This window comes from Paramisgurnus dabryanus, chromosome 16 (genome assembly GCF_030506205.2).
Source record: "Paramisgurnus dabryanus chromosome 16, PD_genome_1.1, whole genome shotgun sequence".
Classification (NCBI taxonomy): Eukaryota; Metazoa; Chordata; class Actinopteri; order Cypriniformes; family Cobitidae; genus Paramisgurnus; species Paramisgurnus dabryanus.
The window spans coordinates 6,628,251-6,652,316 of NC_133352.1; the positions used below are offsets into that span (position 1 = coordinate 6,628,251).

General features: G+C 36.8%; 2 protein-coding genes across 2 annotated transcripts in view; both read right to left on the reverse strand.

Annotated features, from left to right (window-relative positions):
* nexmifb (neurite extension and migration factor b) overlaps nt 1–5,125 on the reverse strand; it is an 82,410-nt gene extending 77,285 nt beyond the window's left edge. Inside the window, exon 1 of the mRNA XM_065249168.2 lies at nt 4,804–5,125. The gene's annotated coding sequence lies outside the window, so the exon portion shown is untranslated. The remainder of the gene's footprint in view (nt 1–4,803) is intronic.
* Nucleotides 5,126–9,437: 4,312 nt separating this feature from the next.
* abcb7 (ATP-binding cassette, sub-family B (MDR/TAP), member 7) overlaps nt 9,438–24,066 on the reverse strand; it is a 32,312-nt gene continuing 17,683 nt past the window's right edge. Inside the window, exons 13-16 of the mRNA XM_065268002.2 lie at nt 22,587–22,758; nt 22,395–22,498; nt 21,324–21,431; nt 9,438–10,640 (exon numbers count right to left, since the gene is read on the reverse strand). Coding sequence (XP_065124074.1) covers nt 10,425–10,640; nt 21,324–21,431; nt 22,395–22,498; nt 22,587–22,758 — 600 coding nt within the window. The 3' untranslated portion in view covers nt 9,438–10,424. The remainder of the gene's footprint in view (nt 10,641–21,323; nt 21,432–22,394; nt 22,499–22,586; nt 22,759–24,066) is intronic.

Genomic DNA, 24,066 nt, shown 5'->3' on the forward strand with positions numbered 1-24,066 from the left:
CTCACTAACGGCGCATTCACACGGGGCGTAAGCATTGACGCTTCCCATTCACTTTTAATGGGTAACGTCAAGCGTTGGCGAACTGAATTGTGGATCCGTCGGCGCCGCGTCAGTGCCGTTGCTCGCGGCAGAAGTTGAACAATTCTCAACTTTTCAAGCGGCAACACGTGCGTCGGCCAATCATATCGCCTTATGCAAATAACCTAGGCAGAGCCAGCCAATTACGTTTATGGAAGACCGGAGCTTGTGTTGCGGCCACAATGATTGGCTGTTGGCCACGCTTCAGACAAGCCTTCCGTTAAGTGTTAACGCTTACGCCCCGTGTGAATGTACCGTAAGGGCAGAAACTATGGAAAAACAGGACTGTCAGTCAGCGGCCATAGGCGGGGCTTTAGCAGTGTGACATCACATTGCTAAGAGAATCAAAACAGCATGCCTAATGAGACAGCTTGGGTTTAATGGGAATTAAAAAAGAAGGGGTGAATAGATTTTTTTCATTGTAGGGTGGTTGTGTTCAGTGGATTTTGTATAAAAGGTGCCAGGGCAGCACGATTAATCGAAAAAAGTCTCGATTCATACATAAATGTGATCTTCTTTCTAAATGACGGCGATTAACTTGCATATATTTCCCTGTATTCAGATGCTGCATTTACGTGTTCGAGTATTTACTTTACAATCTCAAACTTGCTCACACTCACACAGTGTAAAGAGAGACCCTATAGGGGATTATCACGCTGATAAGTAGTACTTCTGCTTTCAGTGATCTTTGTGCACGTCCACTTCCGGTGGATCGTTATGCCAGTTCTGATGGTCCATATTAAACATAAAGTTGTTGAGAAAAGTACATAAAGGAACTATGTTGTTGTAGAAATCCAGTTTCAGTTTACAGATAAAAAATTTTTACAGATAAAAATACAGATAATTTGTTGAAATTAAAAGTATGCACTATAGATTCAACTAATTTGTAGTTGTAAGTAAAGTACAAATACATGGAAAATTTAATTAAATACAATAATGAAGTATTTGTATTTGGTCATGCACAAAGTTGGTAAGTCCCGCCCACGAAACCCGGAAGCGTGATAATCCCCTATTCATTTACCAATTGTTTCTCTCCCATCTCTTCCTCATTTGCGTGATGTAACAAGGTGGCAGACCTAAACTCAGACGGTTTACTTGGTGGATTTGGAGTGGCAATTTTAACAAAAAAAAAAACAAGCGCCATCCTTGCGGGGACAGTGAGAGTGACAATGCAACAATATTACAAAAAAAGGCAAGGAAATACTCTGGACCTTCCTCAATCCGAAGACTGCAGCCTCCGGAGGTCGCATATGCAGGCTGCATACGTCATCAAGCCTGGTTTATTTATGTTAAAGGCGTTCTAAGCGAATCGGTGTGTTGATTTTTGAAATGTGTTTTCAAACAAACTGAGCGTAGTTAACTACTCCAACCCCCAAATCCTTCTTGGCGTTTATTGGCTGGAACACTTTGTTATAGTTTCTGTCTGTAGTGTTAGCCCCTGTGTGTTTATTGCAGTTTGTAGAGCCTGGGCTGTCTACAGAGATCGCATTTTTTTACAGTTTGATCAGCGGACAGGCAGCAAGCAGATAGTGAGGAGATGTTTGCTGTATGTAACAAAAAATGTTTTATGGTCTAAAACGCGTGAATTCGCTTAGAGCGCCTTTAACTGAGCTTTACATTAGCAAGTCATAACCATAAAACAATTTACGATTAACTAAGAATAATAGTCAACTTATTATTGTTAATGTTGTGAAATATGACAGTCTTGATGACGTATGCCACAAGTTCTCCATAAGAAAGGTTTTCTAGCACGGAGGGAACACTAACATGCCTGAGTTTCCCTGATGCCTCAAAATTTTGATCATTGAGTGTTTTAAAGGGTTCGTGTTTTTTAAGTTTAAATAAAATTATTTTTATTTATAAATGTCAACGTTGTTTATGTTCAATGTTAATTGTTTAACTAAAGACAATATCTGGGTTAACAATGTATTTATTACCATAATTATCGAACCATCTTCTGAATATATTTCTGAGTCCATACATCAAATAAAAATATCAGTCTAAAGTCATGTTTTATATTTTAGGTAAGGGGAAAATTTGTAACATCAACATACTTTGTAGGAATTCTGTGAATTAAAATGCACAAACCAGAAGCAATAACATCCAACAAATAGAGAAGGCATGGCTTTTTAAAAAAAAAAAATATATTTTTTCATTACAATTTTTGTGCAAAAGCTGCACTTACCCAACTATAGAAAATATATTTTTGTAAATGCTTGAAAATTTCGCATTGGTATTTAGTAGGGCTGCTTGATTATGGGCAAAATCTTAGTTACGATTTTTTTACACAATTACTCCTTGACTTTAAAAACATGTATTTATTTAACCTTATTAAACCAGTCCAGCACTAACACAGTGTATTATTTTAATCGCACAATAATTGTTTTACCTCAATTATCTTGTTTTTTTTTTGTAATTGTTTGAATTAAAAAAATTGAAATTTCAAAAACTATTGATTGCACAGCCCTAGTATTTAACCACCAAATATTGACAACGGAGATATCAGTATGGTTAAAAACGCATACTGCACGAATTTGCTAAAGTGTACATTGCTGTGTGCCAAGAGCGAGTAGAAAAACACATTGTGTGCAAAAAAGAGGAAGTGTATGGCTTTACTGAAGGGTTTGCTTACACGGTAACATCACATGAAGCTGCACCAATAGTAAAAGCTGCTCATAGATCATCTAAGCAAATCACAGTTTTGTCAATGGGAAAAAAAATCATCCAAACACAGGGAGGCTTTAATGCATTATTAAAATGCATAACTTGAATTAATATTTATAGCATTGTGCTTTAGAGCTCGAACACTAGTAGACAGGCTCATGGTTTCAGGTAAGATGACTGTGTGTGTGTGCGTGTGTGTAAAAGCATGAAACATGACGCTGATGCGCTGGATCTATCCCTCAGGAGAAGCCTGAGCTCTCTCTCCCTCCGGCCATGAAAAGCAATGAAGGAGCTGAAGAGTCTCTCATGGATCTCACCTCGCTGTTTAATTACAGAGCCGACTCCCAGCCGCAGCTTATCCACAGGCCAAGAAAAAGACATGCTGCAATATGACTCAAATATCACAGTTCATGAGAATGAAACATGTACCGAGCTGTAGGATGTGACACGTCAAGCCAGTGTGAAGACCGCAAATTATGACAGCCACAGTTTCAGCCTGAACTAGTGGTCGATCGATATGGATTTTATACCAGTCGAGCATATCTAGAGAACACAATACACGTGCAATGCACAAACTTGATCGAATAAATAAACAACAAATATGCATCACTGGGTAAAAGAAATACACACAGATTTCCCAAGACACATCAAGGTGGGTTTTCACAACATAGTTATTTAACGAAAACCGTTGTTGTGAGGTGACTAATGGAGATTTTTTTCCCCTACTGCAGTAGCTTAGTAACAAAGCAGCTTTCTGAAATCCCTAAGGTCAAGGTCTTTCAATTAAACACAAAATAATAATAAACCCACACGAATCAATGCAAGTGAGCCATTTTACAACAGAGGAATGCAACACAAACAAATGATTGAAAAATTTGTGAAATTAAAAGAATGCTGTGAAGAAGAAAACACAGAGGTCTAAACTGATATGTCGTGATTTATCAGAAATAACTGATAATAAACACACAACATGAATCAAGTCAAATGGATGCATTAGAGCGCAGTTATGAACGCCAATTCAAAGAAATGCATCGCTTTCTCAGCTTGCCTCCTGGTTTAGATACTTCTGCTCGAAATACATTCAACCTGGGCATTATTGTGACGATCATAGGGAAAAAAACAGCAGACGCTCTGATTAAAGACCGGATAAATAAGAAAGATAAACAACAGGAACCCACTGATAGACTTGAGTGAGTCAGTGAGTGAGTGACACAGATTGAACAGACGTAGCGCTAGAAACTGTCAATGTATTCAACAGGAATGCAATTCATTTCTTTTGAACCACTACAAACAAATTTAGCCGTCACAAAAATCACACAGAATCTGATGATGTTTCAAGTTCCTCCTCCACATAATGATTAATAAGCATCAAACATTAAAGATGAATCTTAAATCGACTGCCCCATCATCCAGCCCAGGACCCATACAGCTACACCCTGCCATAAACCCTGGACAGAGGGAACAAGTTTCACTTGCAGAAACAGAAGAGCCAACGCTGGCTATTGCAACTTATTTAATTTAATTAAAACCCTGTGCATTCCTTAAGGTATCCGAGGTGGGTATCATCTTTTGGTCATGGTCAGAGCATGCAGCATTTTTGGACATCCTCATTCAGCCAAACTTGCCGCCTATAGAAGCTCACCAGGTTTTAAGATCATGATGTCCAAAAATGCTCTTTGGTTCAGCATACGATGCCCCTTATATTCAGTTGTGACCAAAATGCTGTCTAGATAGGCTGCTTACTAGGTTTTAAAACTAATACCCAAAAATGCAGGGCTCCTGCTTTACAACTACTGTTTGATGCTCAGAATGCTATCAGCACGCGAGGTTGTGAGACTATAACAGCCCAAATGTCTGACTAGTTAGGCAGTTGAAACGGTTTTGTGCCCTAAGACATCTGACTGGATTTGAACGCTACGACGGCCATAAAATCCCGATAAGAGACACAGGCACAGTCTGTCAGCAGTAAACAGCGGTACATGAAGGCAAAAGTAAGACTGCTACACACAATGATAAGAGCGCGTTCATGTCATCTACACACGGATATTATCCATCACTTACCCGCACCAGCCTTTATTTCTTTAGATTCACAGCAGCTGAAGATATAAAGTCATTATTTCCCGTATGATCAGAGGCACTTGTGTGCGCCAGCCCGGGCCTGCAGGTGAACGCGCCTTTCTCTCTCTCTCATCAGTGATGGAGTACAGGGTGCGCGTCTCTCCTCCCCATCATCATCTTCAGTGACAGCAGCACTGTGTCTTCACATGGCAGTCATATGTGAATCTCGTGCCATTGTTCAGGCGCGCTCTCTGTGTCTGTGTGCTGTTGATGGGCGCAGTCTCGTCCACGCGCTCTCTCCTGCACTCTCGCTCGATGACTTGTGTGTGTGTGTGTGTGCGTGTGTGTGAGAGAGAGAGAGAGAGAGAGAGAGAGAGAGAGAGAGAGAGAGAGAGAGAGAGAGAGAGAAAGAGAGATACTGGTGACGTCCTCGTAAAGGGGAGGAGCTACAGGTGAAGGGTTAAAAAGTTTTAATTTTTTTCCCATTTTATTAAAATCGAAATTTAGCAATTTGATCACTAGAAGGTGAGTTTGTTCTGCATTTAAATGATGTAAAAATATAAACATATAAATGTTTATTCATACAAAATAGTATTATAGAAAATAGTATTTTTATGTCTTTACTGTGTGTGTTAGAATGTATTTACTGTAAGCTGCCTTGTAACAATACAAAACAACAATTTTTTATTAATTTATAGAGAAATACATGTATTTTAGCCACGTCCCCTACATTTAAACTTCTTTTCCCTTTAAACCTCCCCTAAACCTAAAAAAAAGGAAAAATCCTAGGAATTTGGGGACAAGTTGCGTTTTAAATGCTATATTAAATAAAACCCTTATATAATAGTATTTATATACATTATATACATTGATGTATACATTTGTTTTGACGTTTTGTTTTGCCCTCATAGTGTGTAAGCACTTTAATGAATGAATATTTAAAGAGCAGGCTTATTGTAACACATTTTGTTTCAACATACAATATCTTTATAGTCATTGGTGTTTTCTCTCAATCTTTGACACAATATTTTCATATTTAACTGCTTAACGTGAAAGCTAGTGTTGTAGAACTTAAAGGTGGGGTGCATGATCTCTGAAAGCCAATGTTGATATTTGAAATCACCTAAACAAACACGCCCCTACCCCAATAGAATCTGGCAACAATGTCTGTTAGTAGACACGCCCCTTACTGCTGATTGGCTACAAGTGTGTTTTGATAGTCAGCAAGACTCCATTTTCCAAAGTGTTTACCAAAAATCATTAACCCCGGCTTTAAGGCTGGTCTTAGTCTTGAGATTAGGAGGGTGTGTCGTTTAAAATGCAAATGAGCTGAATAAATGCAAGCCCTGACTGCCATGATGGTGGTTTGTTAAAATTGAAACTCAATTGTGCGGTCAATTATTTAGTCTCTCTCTTTCTCTCTGCACTAAACGGCAGTGCTGTGGTTGGATAGTGAAGATTAAGGGGCGGTATTATTATAAAAAGACTTGCTACCTATGTCACAAAACAGGTGAAATCTTAATGAGCTATTTTTTCACATGCTTGCAGAAAATAGGTTACCAAAACAAAGTCACTGATTGATCTTTATCGCATTTTTAGGTTGATAGAAGCACTGGGGACCCAATTATAGCACTTAAAGGGGACATATCATGAAAATTTGCCTGTTCCACTTGTTCATTTAAGACCATTTTTGATGGTCTTGGTCTGGACTGCAGATTTAATGAGCATGCCGATTTTATTTCAAGAGCGGTCAACTGATCAATGGGATTGCATATAATACTTTTTGCTTCAAATCCAATCAATAACTTGTTTCTTGTTTCTTATTTAGATTTTTTGTGTCTAACCAGCTGTTTTATGAATAGGGGCATGACTACAACTCATTGACTGAAAAACAAGTTTTTCGTCTATTTCGGCATTAGGAAATCCTAGACATAAAACTCACCTCTGCATTTATTTGTAATGTTTATTTTGACTTTTCATGGTTAGGGCTGGCCTTGGTCTTGACTTGATCTCGCCTTGTCTCGGCCTTAACCCTTCAAAGTCCAATTCAATTTTTCAATTCAATTTTATTTATATAGCACTTTTCACAATTGTTTAATTGTTTAAAAGCAGCTTTACATTAATAGATGAAGGAAAAAACCCATAAAAATGATAAAACATAAACAGCAGAATACTGCACTTAAATCTTGGTCTTGGTTTGGGTGGTCTTGACTACAACAATAGTAGATTAGAAATGTAAAAAGTTATTGACAACTACAGACAGGAGAGTTACAATGTCCCCCACTACCAGAATTTTAACACAAAGATATCACGTGCTGTTGTAGTACGTCTCACCTGATCAATATGATGTTTTTAATGGGACATATCATAAAAATCTGACTTTTTCTATGTTTATGTGCTGTAATTGGGTCTCCAGTGCTTCTATCAACCTAGAAAATGTGAAAAAAGATGAACCCAGTAACTCAGTTTTGGTAAACCATTCTCTGCAAGCATGTAAAAAAATAGCTCGTTGAAATTTGGCTCCCCTTGTGATGTCAGAAGGGGATAATACCGCCCCTTAATCTGCACTATCCAACCACATCACTGCCATTTAGGGAAGAGATCAGCTCATTTGCATTTTAAAGGACACACCCAAACATGGCACATTTTTGCTTACACCTGCAAAGTGGCAATGTTTAACACGTTATAATAAATTATCTGATATTTTGAGCTAGCACTTTACATACATACTCTGGGTGGGGACACCAAAGATTTATTTGACATCTTTAAAAAGTCTTGTGTAAATGCAGCAGTTTTCACATCTGAATGTTCAGACCATACTGACCAGAAGCAATGATGTTGTTCATATGGATTACAAAGACATATTTGCAATTTGCACTCCCACACAGAGTGGTGCAAGGCATATTAAACACACACGCACGCATGCGCAGACACCATGCTTTTGGTTCAGTGTTGCATTGTTTATGAATCTTCTTAATTGTTGATGCATAATTATAAAAAAACATCTAAAACCACATTTAAGAATATAAATTCTTCAATTGTAATAACAGAATAAAAGATTGAAATGCAGTATGTGGTTTGTATTGGAGGTGACTGCTGGTTTGTGTAAGTGTTACCCTCCTGCTGTCTCCTTTCCATTGTGTTATTCCCAGCCTACGTGAAGGCATTATCCTGGTAAACAGTGAAATATAGTCCTCATTAAGCTCTGATCTCTGGAAGCAGCAGACGCGTATCAGTGTAGACACGGACATCTGTGGATGGTAAGGTTCATTTGGCTCTCCACCACAAAGCAACACGACTGAGAAATATTTCTAGAGTTAAATGACTTCAGTTGTGGGCATGAGGTGCCGCTGTAGAAAGAAGATTGTCTTCCATCACAGACACCGGTCACACAGGATCAGTCCGGTCTTAAATCAACTCAGTTATATGATAAGAATGAAAAAAGACATCATGCATGTTTGCTAGAAGCTTCATACTAATAGATAGATAGCTTTTTAGTTATCAGTCAACATAACAAATAGCCTGTGTGGCTTAAAAACTAAAGTATGGGGTCAGTTTTGAACGATCAATCTATTTCTACATCTACAAGTTGAGTCATAAACCATGAATATTGACCTGATTACAATATGCAGGACAAACCCATAAAGCACTGCACTGAACAAGAGGCAACTAAAGCCAGAAGATTATTTCTTAGAAGAGCAGAAAATTGCTCCGATGCTGAGGCACATTAGGTTTAGCCTTGGTCACGTCCCCACAGCCCCAGCTGAGTGCACACAGGATTTGAGCAAGGTCGCTCTAGTTAAGGCACTTGTAGATGCTGAGAGCCTCTTATTGCCTTTCAAACAACATAAAAGCTCGCCCAGGCCAAGACGTCTAAGTGGATCCCACAGAACGCATTCAACCGGTCTCAGGATGTCGGACCATCTCATCAACTAATGCGAAAATTTACCCAGGATAGGATCTAAATCTGCATGTGCCCATGATTTGCGCTATATATTTCAGCATCATTCAGATCTGTCAGATGTATGCTGGGGTGGGGACATTAATGCGAACAGCTTGAGCAGACGTAAAGCAGGATGTGTTATTTGTGCTGCTCGCACGGATGCAAAGAGGGGGCTTTCAAAAGGCTTTAATGTGCACAGAGACGGCACAATGAAAAACCTGCTGATAGCATTTGTGGAAAAACAAGCGAACGTACAATGTTCAAATCGAACTTCAGATCATATAATGCATTTGGTAAAAGAACCAGATGAAGAGGGTTTGACTCAAATCACGTATTCTTCATCATGTTTGAAATATACATCATTATCTAATTAATGTAATTTCCAAGAGCCCATGTCAATATTCGCTTGCACTTGATGCTATTAATATCTGAAGATGCTTGTCATTTTCTCTTTGGCAGTCTTTATTATACTGGCTTTCCTCTATTAAAGTTCATGCATCTCAGCTTTATAAACATATGGATTTCAGGATGTCACGTTGATTTAACACAGAACAGCTGCTGCGGTATTATCATCATCACACCTACAGAAAACACAAGAGCTGATATAATCACAGTCATATTACAACTATCAATCATACAGTAATCATTTCATCTACATCTGACAAAAACACACTCAACTTATAAAGACATCTACTTTACTTGAACTACAAGACGTTTTAATTGAATTTGGCTCATTGATAAATAATGAACAAAACCCATTTTTTGTATTCACGTTTATGTTTAAAATGGTATTATATGACATAAAATTATCATTTGATATAACTAACCATGACATGAGTTATGTGTATGGATTTTTGCTGTAATGGGTTCCTATCATAAACATATTTAGTTTTAAAACACTTTAATTTACCCGGGAAAAGTTATTTTGTTTAACAAAATCAAGTATCTACTTTTAATACAAAGTAATTTTTATTTCAGCTTTACACACCTTTTTTTCAAAACACTTGATAACATCTTTCCATTGCACATTTAGTGTCCAGATTTAAATGTTGACTATTTGAATATGGAATGGCTAAAAGTGCTGCACAATCCAAACAAAGCTTCATACTTTATACATCAGTCAGACAAAAATGGTCTCAAGTTTATTAAGGTCACAGACAGCCAATGAAGTTCATTTACAGGCTGTTAATTCAATGATGTCTCTGATATGCTGTATCAAAATCAAATCTTAAAATATGTGGCATCTACAGAATGTTTTCCAAAACGCTCCAGACATATCGAATATATTTTAACAGACAAAATATCTATGTAACAATATAAGAATTATGCTCCTGTGCTCTTCCCAGTCCAAAATATTTTATTAGTAATATGTACATACCTATAATAAAAACACCTAACGAGAGTTCCTGATTATGCAGACAAATAATTTAAAAAAAGGTTCGAATCACCCTGATGACAAAAAATAAATGCATGGGCCCATGATGATGTGATAAAATGTCACAGGCCCAATAAGCACCGTGAGATCATCCGTTACAGATTATTAAAGATTAAATAATATTCTTGACCTGCCGCTGTCACAACTGATGAACACGGGGCAAATTTCTGTCACCCGGCACTGAACGCGAGTGACTGTGAAGCAGCAGGGGTTTGAGGATATGACGGGGTCTCCTGTGAAATGCCGTCAGCACGAGCAGTTCCCGCAGCCCTTCACGTTGTTCATGATCTCCTCCTGCAGTTTCTTCCGCTCTTCCTCTTTCTGTGATCTTCGCTCAGATATTTGCTCAGTCTTGCTGTTGTTATTAAGGATTTTGCTGTTCTGTGTGTTCCACAGGTCGGCGTACAGGCTGCCCGGTGTGCTGAGGAGAGTTTGGTGATCACCACGTTCGGCCACTTTCCCCTGTGTCATAGGAGAGGACAGAGGGAGAGATGTTAAAGGTGAAAGGCAAAAAATCTGTGCAAAACTGTATTAGACATCACTTGAAAAAACAAAAAGTATAAACACTCATTCAGTAGTACTTCTGCTTGTTTTGTTTGCTCACTTAACTCTTTCTCCGCCATTGACAAGTTATCTCGTCAATTAAGAGAAAACGTTTCCCTGCCAAAGACGAGTTTTTACGGCAATCCGTATTTCCGCTATTATCCACTAAGTGGTGCTCTTACCCAACTTATAAAACACTGAACCATCCACTGATTCAAAAACAGTAAAAACTCTGTGTATGTTTTGATCATCATCCTGAATCTGATCTCTTATCCATATTTAAAGCAACACTATGTAGTTTCCATGTAAAAATGACTTACAGCTCCCCCATGTGGTTGAAAAGCGCAACAGTGCCTGGTATCAGACACTCTTCTGCATGCAGGGGGAGGGGAGGGGCTGTGTTTCCTACCCTCCACCGCCACTTTCAGAGTGTGCTTGTAGCAGCTAGGAGGCTGCTCAGGTTGCAGCAACAGTACAAATTGTCCAGTTAAAAGTTGTTCTATCACTGAAATAATTTTACAGAGATTATTTAAAGGTAAAAAAACTACATAGTGTTGCTTTAAGAGGTGATAAAAGAAACAAATGAAGATAGATAGGATAAGTTATTTTGCTCTTAGGGTTTTTTTCTTTCATTTGATAAAAGAAACAAATGAAGATAGATAGGATAAGTTATTTTGTTTATGTTTATATATTTAAAAAAGAAAATTTTCTGGAAGGCATTAAACTTTTGCTGGCTGGCTGGCAACTTTGTTTTTATATTATCAGGGTTCCCACACCTTAGTTAACTTCAAATTCAAGGACCTTTCAAGGACTTTTCAGGTCCAATACCCTCAAATTCAAGGACTAAATGTGGGGACACATTTCAAGTGAGAGCAAGGTTACATTGTGTTACCTTTAAAGATACATTGTTACAGTTCAACTCGTGCTGCGCCACTGCGGTGACACTTTGGGGACGCCTCCAAGGGTAAGTTCGTCTGAATGTGTATTTCATATTTAACCAATGTAGAGAAAAAGATACAGTGACGTGGGAGTCAGGAAGTATATTGCTATCTGAAATATTGCCAAAGAAGGCGTTACAGGGATGCAGGAAGTATGGTGAGGAGACGCAGCGTCTCGTTCCCTTCTCAGTGAATAACAGTTACATACGTAACCCGAGACGTTTTCATGTGTCAAACACAACTATGCAAAAAAGCATTTTGGTATGAATCAACATTCGCATATAGAAGATATAAACATTTAAAGTGAACAGTTTAGCATGTGAGATTAAAAAGTCTTTACATTTTTATGATATTATCCTACACTACACAGGGAATAATCTGGATTTTTTTCCAGAAAACTTCTTGCATTAAATAGATTCAAGCACTTTCAATGAACTGTATCTATGTATGTATATTTTCAAAAACTTCCCAGGGCCTTGATTCCCCCCCCCCTAGATTTACAAACTTTCAAGGATTTTACGAACCCGTGGAAACCCTGTATATTAACTCTGAGCATTTTTAACTCTTTCTGCGCCATTGACGAGTTATCTCATCAATTAAGAGAAAACATTTGCATAAGAAAATGTGTTCCTGATGAATTTTATGCTAGTCTCCAATACGCGATTGTCCACTAGATCAGTGGTTCTTAACGTTATTCCTGGAGCCCCACTGCCCTGCACATTTTGTATGTCTCCCTTATTTAATACACCTGATTCAAATCATCAGCTCATTAGCAGAGATCTCCATGAACTGAACGGAGTCTGTCAGATAAAAGAGACATACAAAATGTGCAGAGCAGTGGGCCTCCAGGAATAACGTTAAGAACCACTGCACTAGATCATCCATTTACCCAATTAATGAAAAAACTGATGCCAAACTGTTATTTACTAATTTTAAACTCCATGTATGTTTTGATAATCATTCTGAATCTGATCTTGAACAAAATTCCTTTACAAAAATGCAATTATTTCAGCTTTTTGTTAAAAAATTTTTTTTAAAGAAAAATACCCAAATTTAAGACTTTTTAAGGAGATAAAAATATAGATAGGATGAAACGTTTATTTTTCTCCATTTTGTTTGTTTGAAAGCAGATGGTCTGTTCTTTCATTTGGTATATTTGTATGTTTATATATTTTTAGAAGAAAATTTTCCTGAAAGGCATTTTGTGAAACTTTTGTGAAAATACAAAACATTTGGTGGGTTATATCATCAGTATGACATCAGTAATATCATTTATACCTTTGATTTTCAAACATCATGTCAATAGTTTTAGCAAGTCTGAAAAAGCCAAACGAGATTTAAAGGCTACATGAACTACAAGAGGAGAACAATTTTCATGAATAATATCATCTTTGGCTAGTGTTTGCTTTATGTAAACTGTGCTTTACAGAGAGTTACATCATTGACTTGTTTCTTATACTTGCGTGTACCATGTAAAGGTTACTAGCTTCACATGGTCAAAATACAGGACCGTTTAAGATGTTGCACAAATGAATCATACTATTGCCATCTTTTTACATTAACCCTTATATTATGTTCCGGGTCAATTTGACCCGTTTTGATTTTTAAGCTGTTGGATAAACCAGTTAACCTGTGATTTTATTCTTGAAATTTTCTGACTTTTTCTCATTTATGGCCATGAACATGCATGCAAAGTTTAGACATGCTGATATTTTTTGAAGTGTACCAAAATAATTTTGTAACGATTTTGAGGTTCGCGGGTCAATTTGACCCGCATTTTGTTTTGCTCCAAAGCAACTGCATAGACCTAAATTAAATATATATTTTTAGTGTTTGTTGTTATATTGGGGTTTTACTATCCTGAAATGGGGGTAAAAATGCTTCTCCTCACTATTTTGAGTACTGAAAAAGACTTTTACAGACACAGATGGTAAAAGTGAGCTATAATTTCTGTTTACAATGTATATGAAATACTACTAAAGTTTCAGTTTTCTTCCAGAAATTTTGTCACTTATTCTCATTTAGGGCCATGAACATGCATGCAAAGTTAGGATACACTGATGTGTTTTGAAGTGTTTTTTTTAGCACAAATAATGATTTTTGGTACGATTTTGATGTTCGCGGGTCAATTTGACCCATATTTGTTTGTTCCAAGGCAACTGTATAGACACAAATTAAATACATTTATTGCGTATATTTTGGTGTTTTACTACCCTGGAAAGGGAAAAGTGAGCTTTTCCTCACTATTTTCAGTACTGATAAAGACTTCCTCAGACACAGAAAAGTAAATGTGAACTATCATTTCTATTTTCAATGTATATGAAATACTATGTAAAGCAGATTAATTCAGACCCACAGTAAATCCAGAGGTGAATACAGGTGATGCCAGCTGTGCCCCACAAAACATGACACCAAAATAAGCATCATTTGTGTAAAATGCAAGAGGTCAGAAAGCGCATGCTTGATGTGTGCACATCATGTAAACAGTGATTTCTTGAATTTGTACAATGAGCCTCAAGAACAAAAGATGAGGCTGTTTAGAAAAAGAAAAGCTTCATTTCATTTCACAGCAATATTAAATTGTTCATTTAGGATGTCTTAAACATAGGTATGTTAAAAAAAACATGTTGAATTAAAATTTAAAATGTTAAATGTTGCAACAGTTTTTGTGCAACATTTGTTAAAACAAACATGTTAAAAATTGTGGTTAAATGCATTTTTTTAAATCTTACTTTTTAATTTGAAGTGTTTATAATGTGTGACAAAGACTGATACTAAAATGGTTCTGTTCATACCTAATCCCTTCTTGTTTTTCAAAATGTGATATTTACGGAATTGCATTGAATCCAATGCGGGTCAATTTGACCCGCTCCATCAAAATCGTCACAAAAATCGAACACAATACAAGGGTTAAGTAGCAAAACTTTAAAACTGTGTGTGTTGGTCCTTTGTCTTATGCTAGATTTTTACTGTTCAATAAACAGGCTTATCTTGTATTGAGCAAAGTCATTTAAACTTCTACTAATAAGGTAAAAAGCAATGTAAAATATTTGCTTTTTTGATTCAGTGAGATGTTCAGATAGGAGAGCATGATACCGTATGCATGTTTTGCCTTGAGATGCTTCAGGAGGCCAGAGACTGTTTTGCTGGTGAATATCAAGACATCAATAAAGAAGCAGGGCTTAAATGCAGAATAATGCTGCCTGCAGACAAACCCAGTGTGCATCTGCATCCAAATTGGAAGAAGCAGGCAAAACAAGAGATTTAGGGCTGTGAAGGGGCACTGAGAGAGAGAGCGAGAGAGAGCGAGAGAGAAAGAGAGATAGGGTGTGTGTTTGCTCCAGAAAGGTCTAAGAGAACTGTAGATAACAGATGCAGCGGTGTAGGCGTACATGCACCGGGTCTTAAAAGACTGCCAGCAACAAAGCAAAGTATGAAATGAGCTTGCACGATGACAAGTGAATATATCTCCCGGCGGTTTTCTAGTTACTTGCATCAATTACTACCCTGCTTTGCCAAGCAAGACTCAAAGACCATAGTATTTTTAGCAGCTGTTGTCGTGTAGGGGGTATGCTGCAATTACAATCTTTTTTTTCTACTGCCGGGCAAACGCAATAATATTTTCTTCTTTTACTTGGAGGTGCAACGCGAGGTTCATTTAAAGCAGTTTTTATTCTCCTGACCTTCTGCTTCACAATGCTGTAAGCTGCCAGCAGCAGCAGCGTCTTTCCATCACGTGCTCCACCTCCCAGCCGAATCCAGATTGAAAAGGTCTCCGCTCGTGGGAGATAAACAAAGGTGTCACTGAGTGCCGGGCAAAAGGTATTTCCACTGTTAATGAGCTAAAAACCCAAAGCGTCTGCCCCCGCACGCCATCTTCTGACCTGAGCGCAGCCGAAAACCCTCTGATCCTGCTGATGATGTTATGAGTGCATAACAAGACTCCAGTAACACGGAGGTCACATCCAAATTCACATATACCCACACTATACTACACATTGATATGTACCTCACTGCGGATGAGAAAGTGCTTTATATAAATATTACTGATTAGGGATATCATAAGCACTGTTACTATGGTACAAAATAAAAACTAAAACTCTATTTAAAGCAATAGAAAATTATATATATATATGTCTATATAAGCACACAGTCAGCAAAATAAAATCAGCAAACTCAAAGGTGTAGTCACAGGAATAGTCACAGGAAGCAATTCTGTTGTTAACTCTTTCACCGCCAGCGTTTTTAAAAAAAGTTGCCAGCCAGCGCCAGCGTTTTTCATGATTTTCACCAAAGTTTAATGCCTTCCAGAAAATGTTCTTCTTTAAATATATAAACATACAAAATACTAAATGAAAGAACAGACCCTCTGCTTTCAAACAAAAAAAAAAAAACGTTTCATCCTACCTTTAGTGGTTCTTTTGCAATCAGCTTTTGAAGATGGGTAGGTTTTTGCAAAAACACCATATTTTGAGCAAAAAGCAGAGATAATTCCATTTTTGTGACAGACTTTTCATAGAGATCCGATTCAGAGCGATCTTTAAAACAGACACGAACATGCAGCAGCTTGCCATAGGGCAATACTTCCGGTTTTAAAAAGTTGCTGAAGGGTGCCACCTGGTGGATAATAGCGGTATTGCGGAAAGACGGAAAATCTCGTCATTGGCGGGGAAGCGTTTTCTCTTAATTGACGAGATATCTCGTCAATGGCGGGGAAAGAGTTAAAAGACGTCTAAAAAACGATAGTCGTCTAACAAAAAATGAAAATATTGGTATTGTAACAAGACTTCTTCTATATGTTTATTATAGGTATTTTATTTTTTTATATAAATAAACAACATATCAGGATTAAGACACACGGCCACATCTTATATTTGAGTTTGATCACACAATAATAAAACGTATGTCTTACTTATATCCCGTCACCTGTCTTTCGTCAGTTACTGCAGTGGATGGTTAAGAGCCATTCACATTTTAAATATAACGTTAACTATAACGATAACTGTATTGGCGTCTACACCACCGGAGGTTAATGATACCTTTATGCTTATTCACCCGCAAGGGTTGCGACACCAAAGATATTTAATATTAACAAGATGTGTCAATGGTATTGATATGACTGGGGGAGAGTGCAACGGTCAGAAGGGGTCAGCCGCTCCGGTCCCACCTCCCATTAAAAAGAGCCAATCGTCAATCAGAATTCTCTGGAAGAGTGACTTTGCTCAGAATTGACAGGTCTAGTTTGTCTTGTCTGGAGGCATTGCAAATATGGTGGCCGAGTGAAGTATTGTTTAAACTTGATGCGTCCGCATGAGCGCGTTTGTGCGCCGGGCAAAAAATGGCGTCAATGTTGAGTGTATGGGTGTGTTTGGCATTTTTTGTAACCGCGCATGCGGTTTTTTTGACACTTAAAAGTAAAGTACGGAAACCTGAAAAAAATTATTCAGATTTATTGTCTTATATTTGTATTGAATGAACCACTGGATGAGGAATAAAATACAAACCTTAAGATTTCTGTATTGCTCGTCTAGTAAAAACGTTAATGATATGGTTATGTTTAATAAAGATTAAAGTGTTAAAAGATTAAAGTGTTTAAGAGATTCTCATATTTATATATCAAGCTGTGAAGTTCATATTTACAGTATATGGGTGATTCTCACGAAACCATTGAAACAACACGGCACTAATGATTTTAGCTATAAAATGTGTAATATAGTAATATTAAAAAGCATCAGAATTAACACAATACTGTGTTCTACCTTGCACAATGTGTGATTTCAACATAAGAATTTATAATTTGTCAATTTTATCTCATTTTCTGCTGAAATTCTCATTACCGCAATGTGTCCGGCTGTGTTTGAACATGCGTTATGTTGTAATTTAATCAAATTAACAAAAAAAAAATTATAAAAAAAATAAATGGATGTTTTGCTAGACTACTTTAGATGACAGAAAAAATATTTATAGAATATTCATGTATTATAATAATAATGAAGAAAAATTAGGAAAATAATGTGTCCATGCCTGATGTTCTCATCCTCCGCAACACTTTTTGAGAAAAGTTTAAGCACACATACAGAATTTTAATAAAGTTTGATTTTGAGTGACCAAGCACATGGACCAGTTACTTCAAGATGGCTACCAGGTAAGATCATTTTTTTTACAGTTAATATGAAATATTGTCTTGTCAGAATGCTTACACGACATTTTGATTATCATTACCGCAACAGATGCTTATTAAATGTTAATTTAATTAATAGAAGCATAATACTTTAATTTTAAATGCATGTGCAGAATCTCCAAATTATGTTCTTTCAGGTTTGTCATGTCATTTTGAAAATATGTCAGTGTTGATGTTTTCTGACTGATGCGGTAATGAGATATTTTAGGACAAATTTTTTTAATTATGTTACAAAAAGTGTTAAATGATAAGTAAAATGGTTTAAATTAATGTTCCCATTTACTCCAGACTTTGTTTTTCAATGTCTGGTGGGAAAAAAAGTAAATTCAAGCAATTTTTACATTTTCATGCTTGACATTTTTAAAACCAAGTTTTCGTGAGAATCACCCATATACCAATTTTTGATGTTACAAGCACCAGGGTTGTTTCAGCGAAAAAACAACTTTTATCCTTTACTTTGTGTTGGTGTTGGACTTGATTGCTCGAGTCGCCCCCTGTCAGTTCAAAGAATAGTGCAACAATAAGCGTGTCAACTATAAACCATACTCACAAGAGGTTAAAAAGGTTCTGAAAAAAAAATTGTATAGGGTAAAATTGGGAAAAGGGGGAAAACAGAATTGTGAAGTGCTACACTACCTACAATGATTATACTGTGATTGATTTGATTTAACTCATGCATAGCACGACAACGCTGTAATACAGGGATCGGCTGGGAATTATAGCTGCCTCATCATCTGTATAGGTCATGGAGGTGGTCTCATTAGAGTGGTGCCCCCTTTAGTTAAAAAAACCCAACAAAATCACACACAACTATTGAATGTGTGAGAATACAACTTTATTTAAATGCTATTGTTATCATTTATAATGTAGTTTGTGTTGCTGTCAAAATACACTTTACACAAATATGCAATTATATATTATACCTTATACCTGTGTAGCTAAACATTAGCTTAATCTAATCGACAAAGCCAATCTTACAAGAAAGACATTTCTCCAAAATGATGTAAGTAAATTAAGAGTCAAGTCAGCTTTAAAACAGCAGATGTCTATTAACAAAAGCAAAAGTTGTCATGTATGGTTATGTTCTCAATAATACCAGTGTTTAATTGATTTAACATTCAGTTAAGCAGGTTTTGTGAACTATAATAATAAGTGTAGTTATTAGCATTTACAAAACAATGAATGTCTTTAGCATATATATCTTTACCATGCTTCAAAACGCAACACCGCACAATGACATTTAAACAATTAAAGTTACATGATATAAATTATTATTCTATTTAAATCAGGCAGATGAGTTGGTGGTGTCAGCAGCCAAAGCCATACATTTTAACATGCCTGTGAACTAACCTAAAAAGTGATGCACAGGGTTTATTTTAAACTTTTCTTTTCCATTTTGAGACAGAATGGGGTTTCTTCACGTGACGTATGTAACTGTGCAAACAGATAGTGTATGATGTCAAAGTATTGTGAGAGCAGACTGCTCGCATGCTTTATAAATCGCTCTAGCAGTACTTTTATGTTTTTTGTGGATCGATCTGCGCAGTGCCATTGAACACACATGGTCAGGTGGCAGGGGCGCGGCAGATGCGGGGATTAATTAAATGCTGTATATAACGTAATATATTTTGTATGCATGTTGTTGTGATTCATATTTATACAGAATGAAACATTTTAAGACATCCTTCATTGGCGTGTGCAGCCTTTAAATGCGTCCTTCGAAGGACGAAGCCTTGAAAAGAGCGATATCTTTAGTTGTAGTTAGCATAATCAGAACGCTGTTTCGTGACTGACTTTTCAAATGTTTTAAAATGAATACTCCTTGTTTTATATGTTCCTGCGGGCCTTATTTATAGACACAAACCGGCGAATTTCGCCGAAAAGCGACTAGTTTGTAGGTATGATAAACGCCTCGTCCGTTTGTTGATACGTGTTCGCAGTGCAGAGCGCGAGTATAACTGACGATTGATGCGAGTATATAACTATAACGATAACTATAACTTAATTCACTCGTGTGCCGCAATACTTGTGCAAATCATTTACCTTCAATGGCATTAACAAAAATTTTACATTTCCTTTAATAAATAGTTTTGCAATTGTTTACATGTCATTAAACATGCTGTTCTTAATGTATTTACAGTGGCAGATTTCTTCATTATGCTGCATTTCGTGTATCTCTTAACAGTTAATCTAGCTTGTGTAATCTATTATCCTATATTTTGGCATAGCCAATGTAGTAGACATTAAAAATTACGTAGTCAATTTCACTGCAACAGTTGGGTAATTTGTTATGGACCTCAACGATGTGCTTTTTCACAGTGTAGTTTGCCATTTTACATACGTAAGCACTTTAAATTCATAAGATTTGATTGGCCGTCATTGGTTTATTGTTCATCAGATGGAAAACTATGACTATAGTTGTACATTTTAATTTATTCTCCTTAATATAGAATTATTTTTAAAACTATATGTATTATACTGCAGTTATCATCCATAGTGTGAACGACCCTTAACAGTGCGCGTGTGTCACAGAGTCAGTCTCTTTACATCTAATTCAAGAGCAGCTTGTGAGGATACAGACATCAGTTTACAAGCTCCTTTCACCAGCAGGCCAAGAGAAAACTATGCACAAGGTCACATGTGTAGGAACAGCAATGAGAAATAGAGGAGATGTTTAAATGATGAAAATGCCTTCATCTCGCTGTATCTAGTGTCTCTCCTCAGAATACATTTTATTCTCAATGACTATGTTTACATGTACATTAATAATGCCATTATTTCCAATAATCAGAGTAAGGATTTAATGGCAGTAAGATGTTTACATGACTGAACCTATAACCTCTTCACTTTTGATTATTCGCTAATGATTGCGTTTATTATTCACACATAGCCCAATGCACAGCACAAATGATGAACTCACAAATACTGTCCACTGTTTTAATTGACTTACATTAAACTACAAACCCGTTCTTATGGACGCATTTCATTATTCAGTGCCATAATGAAGACAAAAATATTATGACAGTAATAATGTAATGGTTTTATATGCTGCTGTTGTGTTATTTAAGCTCTTTCTGGATGAAGGCAGACTGCTGACAGCGAGTTGTGTTGACAAAGTTCAGGGTAACTTCCTAATATCAAGTTTAAAATGAATTTGCTCTTAAGATGCGTGACTTAAACACACGCGCATTTTAGTACCTCACCTTTTTAATCCGTATCGCAAAAATCTTATTATGAGGGTGCATGTTAACATGGTCAATGTGACACTGCACAAATACCATTACATCACACAATAAAGTAAGTTAATGCCAAACAGGCGGAAGTAAAAATGACGGCAAGGGTCTGTGCCAATTTTACACGTGTTGGACAAACAGGAAAAAGTTGGCTACCAAATGGGTTTATTAGACTAGTGGAGAAGAGATGTGCATAAGATGATTCCTAAATCAGATTTCTGGATGTTTCACCAGCTGTAGGGAGGCTTACCTGACTTAATACAACAATCTCATCTGCATCCACGATGGTGGACAGGCGGTGAGCGATAAACACAGATGTTCTGTCCTTCACCATCTCCTTCATTGAACTCAGAATGTTCTGGAAAGAAAATAAGCATAAAATCACATTGTGTTTGAAGTGCTGTCTCTTTATCATCTTTATTCCTCTGAATGGCTACTCCGGATTAAAAAAGCTTTGGTAATGGGTTTATTTTTTTCATAAAAGTATCCGTCTGCCTCGCGACAGTGGCGGTTTCCCTGCAATAACAAGGGCTGATGTGACTGACAGAATTTATATGAAGACCCTTCTGAAGATACATTAGAACACAGAGGAAAGCCGAAAGAGCAAACAACGCCTTCCCTATAATGAAGTATAAAGCCTTGTTCTCATGAAAATGAAAAGACTTGTGTAAATATAAGAAAAAAAAGTACTTTGAGTATTAATAGAAACCTACGGTACAGACTCAGAGGAGTCTCACCTCAGAGATGCATGCTGGATCTTCAATGTTAAATTATTCAAAGACTAACAAACCAAATACATTTAAGTTTTATAATCACTCTGACTGCCTAATTCATATTGCACACAATCATACCAAATGCTTTCTCCATCTGCTAAGCTCGTATCTGATTGGCTGGCTTTACGCAACTTCCAGGTGTCATGGTACATTCAGTTAAAAGAAAACATTTACAGAACGCAGACTAAGGGTGTAACAATACATGGATATGGGTTGATGCATCAATTAAATTTCTAACAATACAATGTATTGATGCCGCACATAAAATATCAATATGAGGTACCTTTATTTTGACACTCTCTGCATCCTCGTTCCTATTTTAACGATGTCCTTTCTAAGCCTTGAAAGTTTTGAGTTGCATTGCTGTCTATGGGAGCTCATAAAGCTCTCGATTTCATAAAAACATCTTGGGTGAGCAATTAATAACAAAATGTTCATTCTTGTGTGAACTAGCCCTTTAATGCAGCACAAACATAAGAAATGCTCCAGCAAAGCCATTTGTTGGTCAGAATAAGCTAGAGAGTTTATTATAGATATGCAGAAGTCACCTCCTCAGTGATGGAGTCTAGTGAAGACGTGGCTTCATCATAAAGCAGAATGGGAGGGTTTTTTAAGATGGCCCGTGCTATTGCCACACGCTGCTTCTCTCCACCTGTTATAAAGACACAGCGTGTTCATCAGATCATCACCGCTTCACTGATACTCTTTAATCAAAACAAGACTTCATGTCACATACGTACCTGACAGCTTCAGGCCTCGCTCTCCCACCTGTGTTTCATACCCATTAGGCATTTTGAGAATGGCATCGTGGATTCCTGCAAGTCTGGCCACGTTGTACACATCTTCTGCTGTGGCATTGATGTTGCCATATTGCAGATTGTAAAATATGGTATTGTGGAAAAGCACGGGATCCTGAAATGACAAGAAATTATACTTACATGGTTTGTAACCAGCTTTGTATTTAAAGAGATCAATGTTTTAATCATTTTAGTCTTGAATAGTCTCACATTTAGTGTGATCACTGTTCCCATGGTACCTACTGCTGGTTTATAAAAGACAGATATTAAACTAGCTTTTGACCTTTTATGAAGAAAATTAAAGTTTCGAACATACCCACCACAATGCTAGTGAGTTTGCTATCTAATTGCTAAAGATGATCAAGGTGATGTTTAGCATGTGGTTATGTTTTTGCTTGTGTACTTGATGAGTTAGGGCTGCACAATTCTTGCTCAAATGTGAATCACGATTTTTCTCCATGGGAAATGAGATGACGATCCTCTCACACAATTTTCTTTTTTTTTTTTTATTGCACTCAAGGAAAAAAGTTCTACACATGACTTTCAGTCATAATAAAGTAAAAGTTAAGTCTTAAAACAGAGTCTTAAAAGTCTCTTTAAATTATTTTACACCTCTTAAGATGAGAAACTAAAAATCTCTAAGCTGTTAAACATAAACAACAGAATGTTAACATTAATAAATAAAAATAATAAAAATAAATAGTACCTGTGCTTTTTGTACACCTAAACTGATCAACCCTAAAACTTTATAAAACACTAAACCTTTAAAACACTAAACGATCAACATTTTAAGGCATCAGGGAGAAACGCAGCCAAGTTAAAATCTTCCCCCCTCGCTAAAAACCCTTTCTGATGGGGAATTTGTGGCAGTGATACAGAGTCGTCACCACCAAGATTTTTCAAATGGTGCATATGACCTATAATCGCTACTGGCAGATACAGTAAAAGCATTTATCCCAGTACCGGGGAAAATAGCCAGTGATCAGGGCAGATTATATTCTGACAATCAAAACACATCAGAACTTGAGTTGGGTGCCAATGATAACAGAAATGCAGTTTCTGCACTTCTAGGATTTTATAACATTAAAAGAAGTAAAAAACCCTAATCTATAGGTATCTACTGATATCAGAAGATCTCATTTTAAAAAATCGATTATCAATATCGGCACAGAAATGTTGTAGCAGTGCATTGCTAGCATATTTTTAAGATTATTTATTTAGGTGACTATTTTTGTACTAAGATGTAACTATTACTGGTTTAATGGTTAACCATAATAAAAATGTCCAACAGTTAGTATTACAGTGTCAGTTTTAATTACCGTTTAACCGTGACGGCTTAAAAAACCCTGTCAAGCATCAACCAATTTAAGCAATAACGAAACAAACACATTCATTCACGTCTGCTCTCATGTGCTTCACTGAC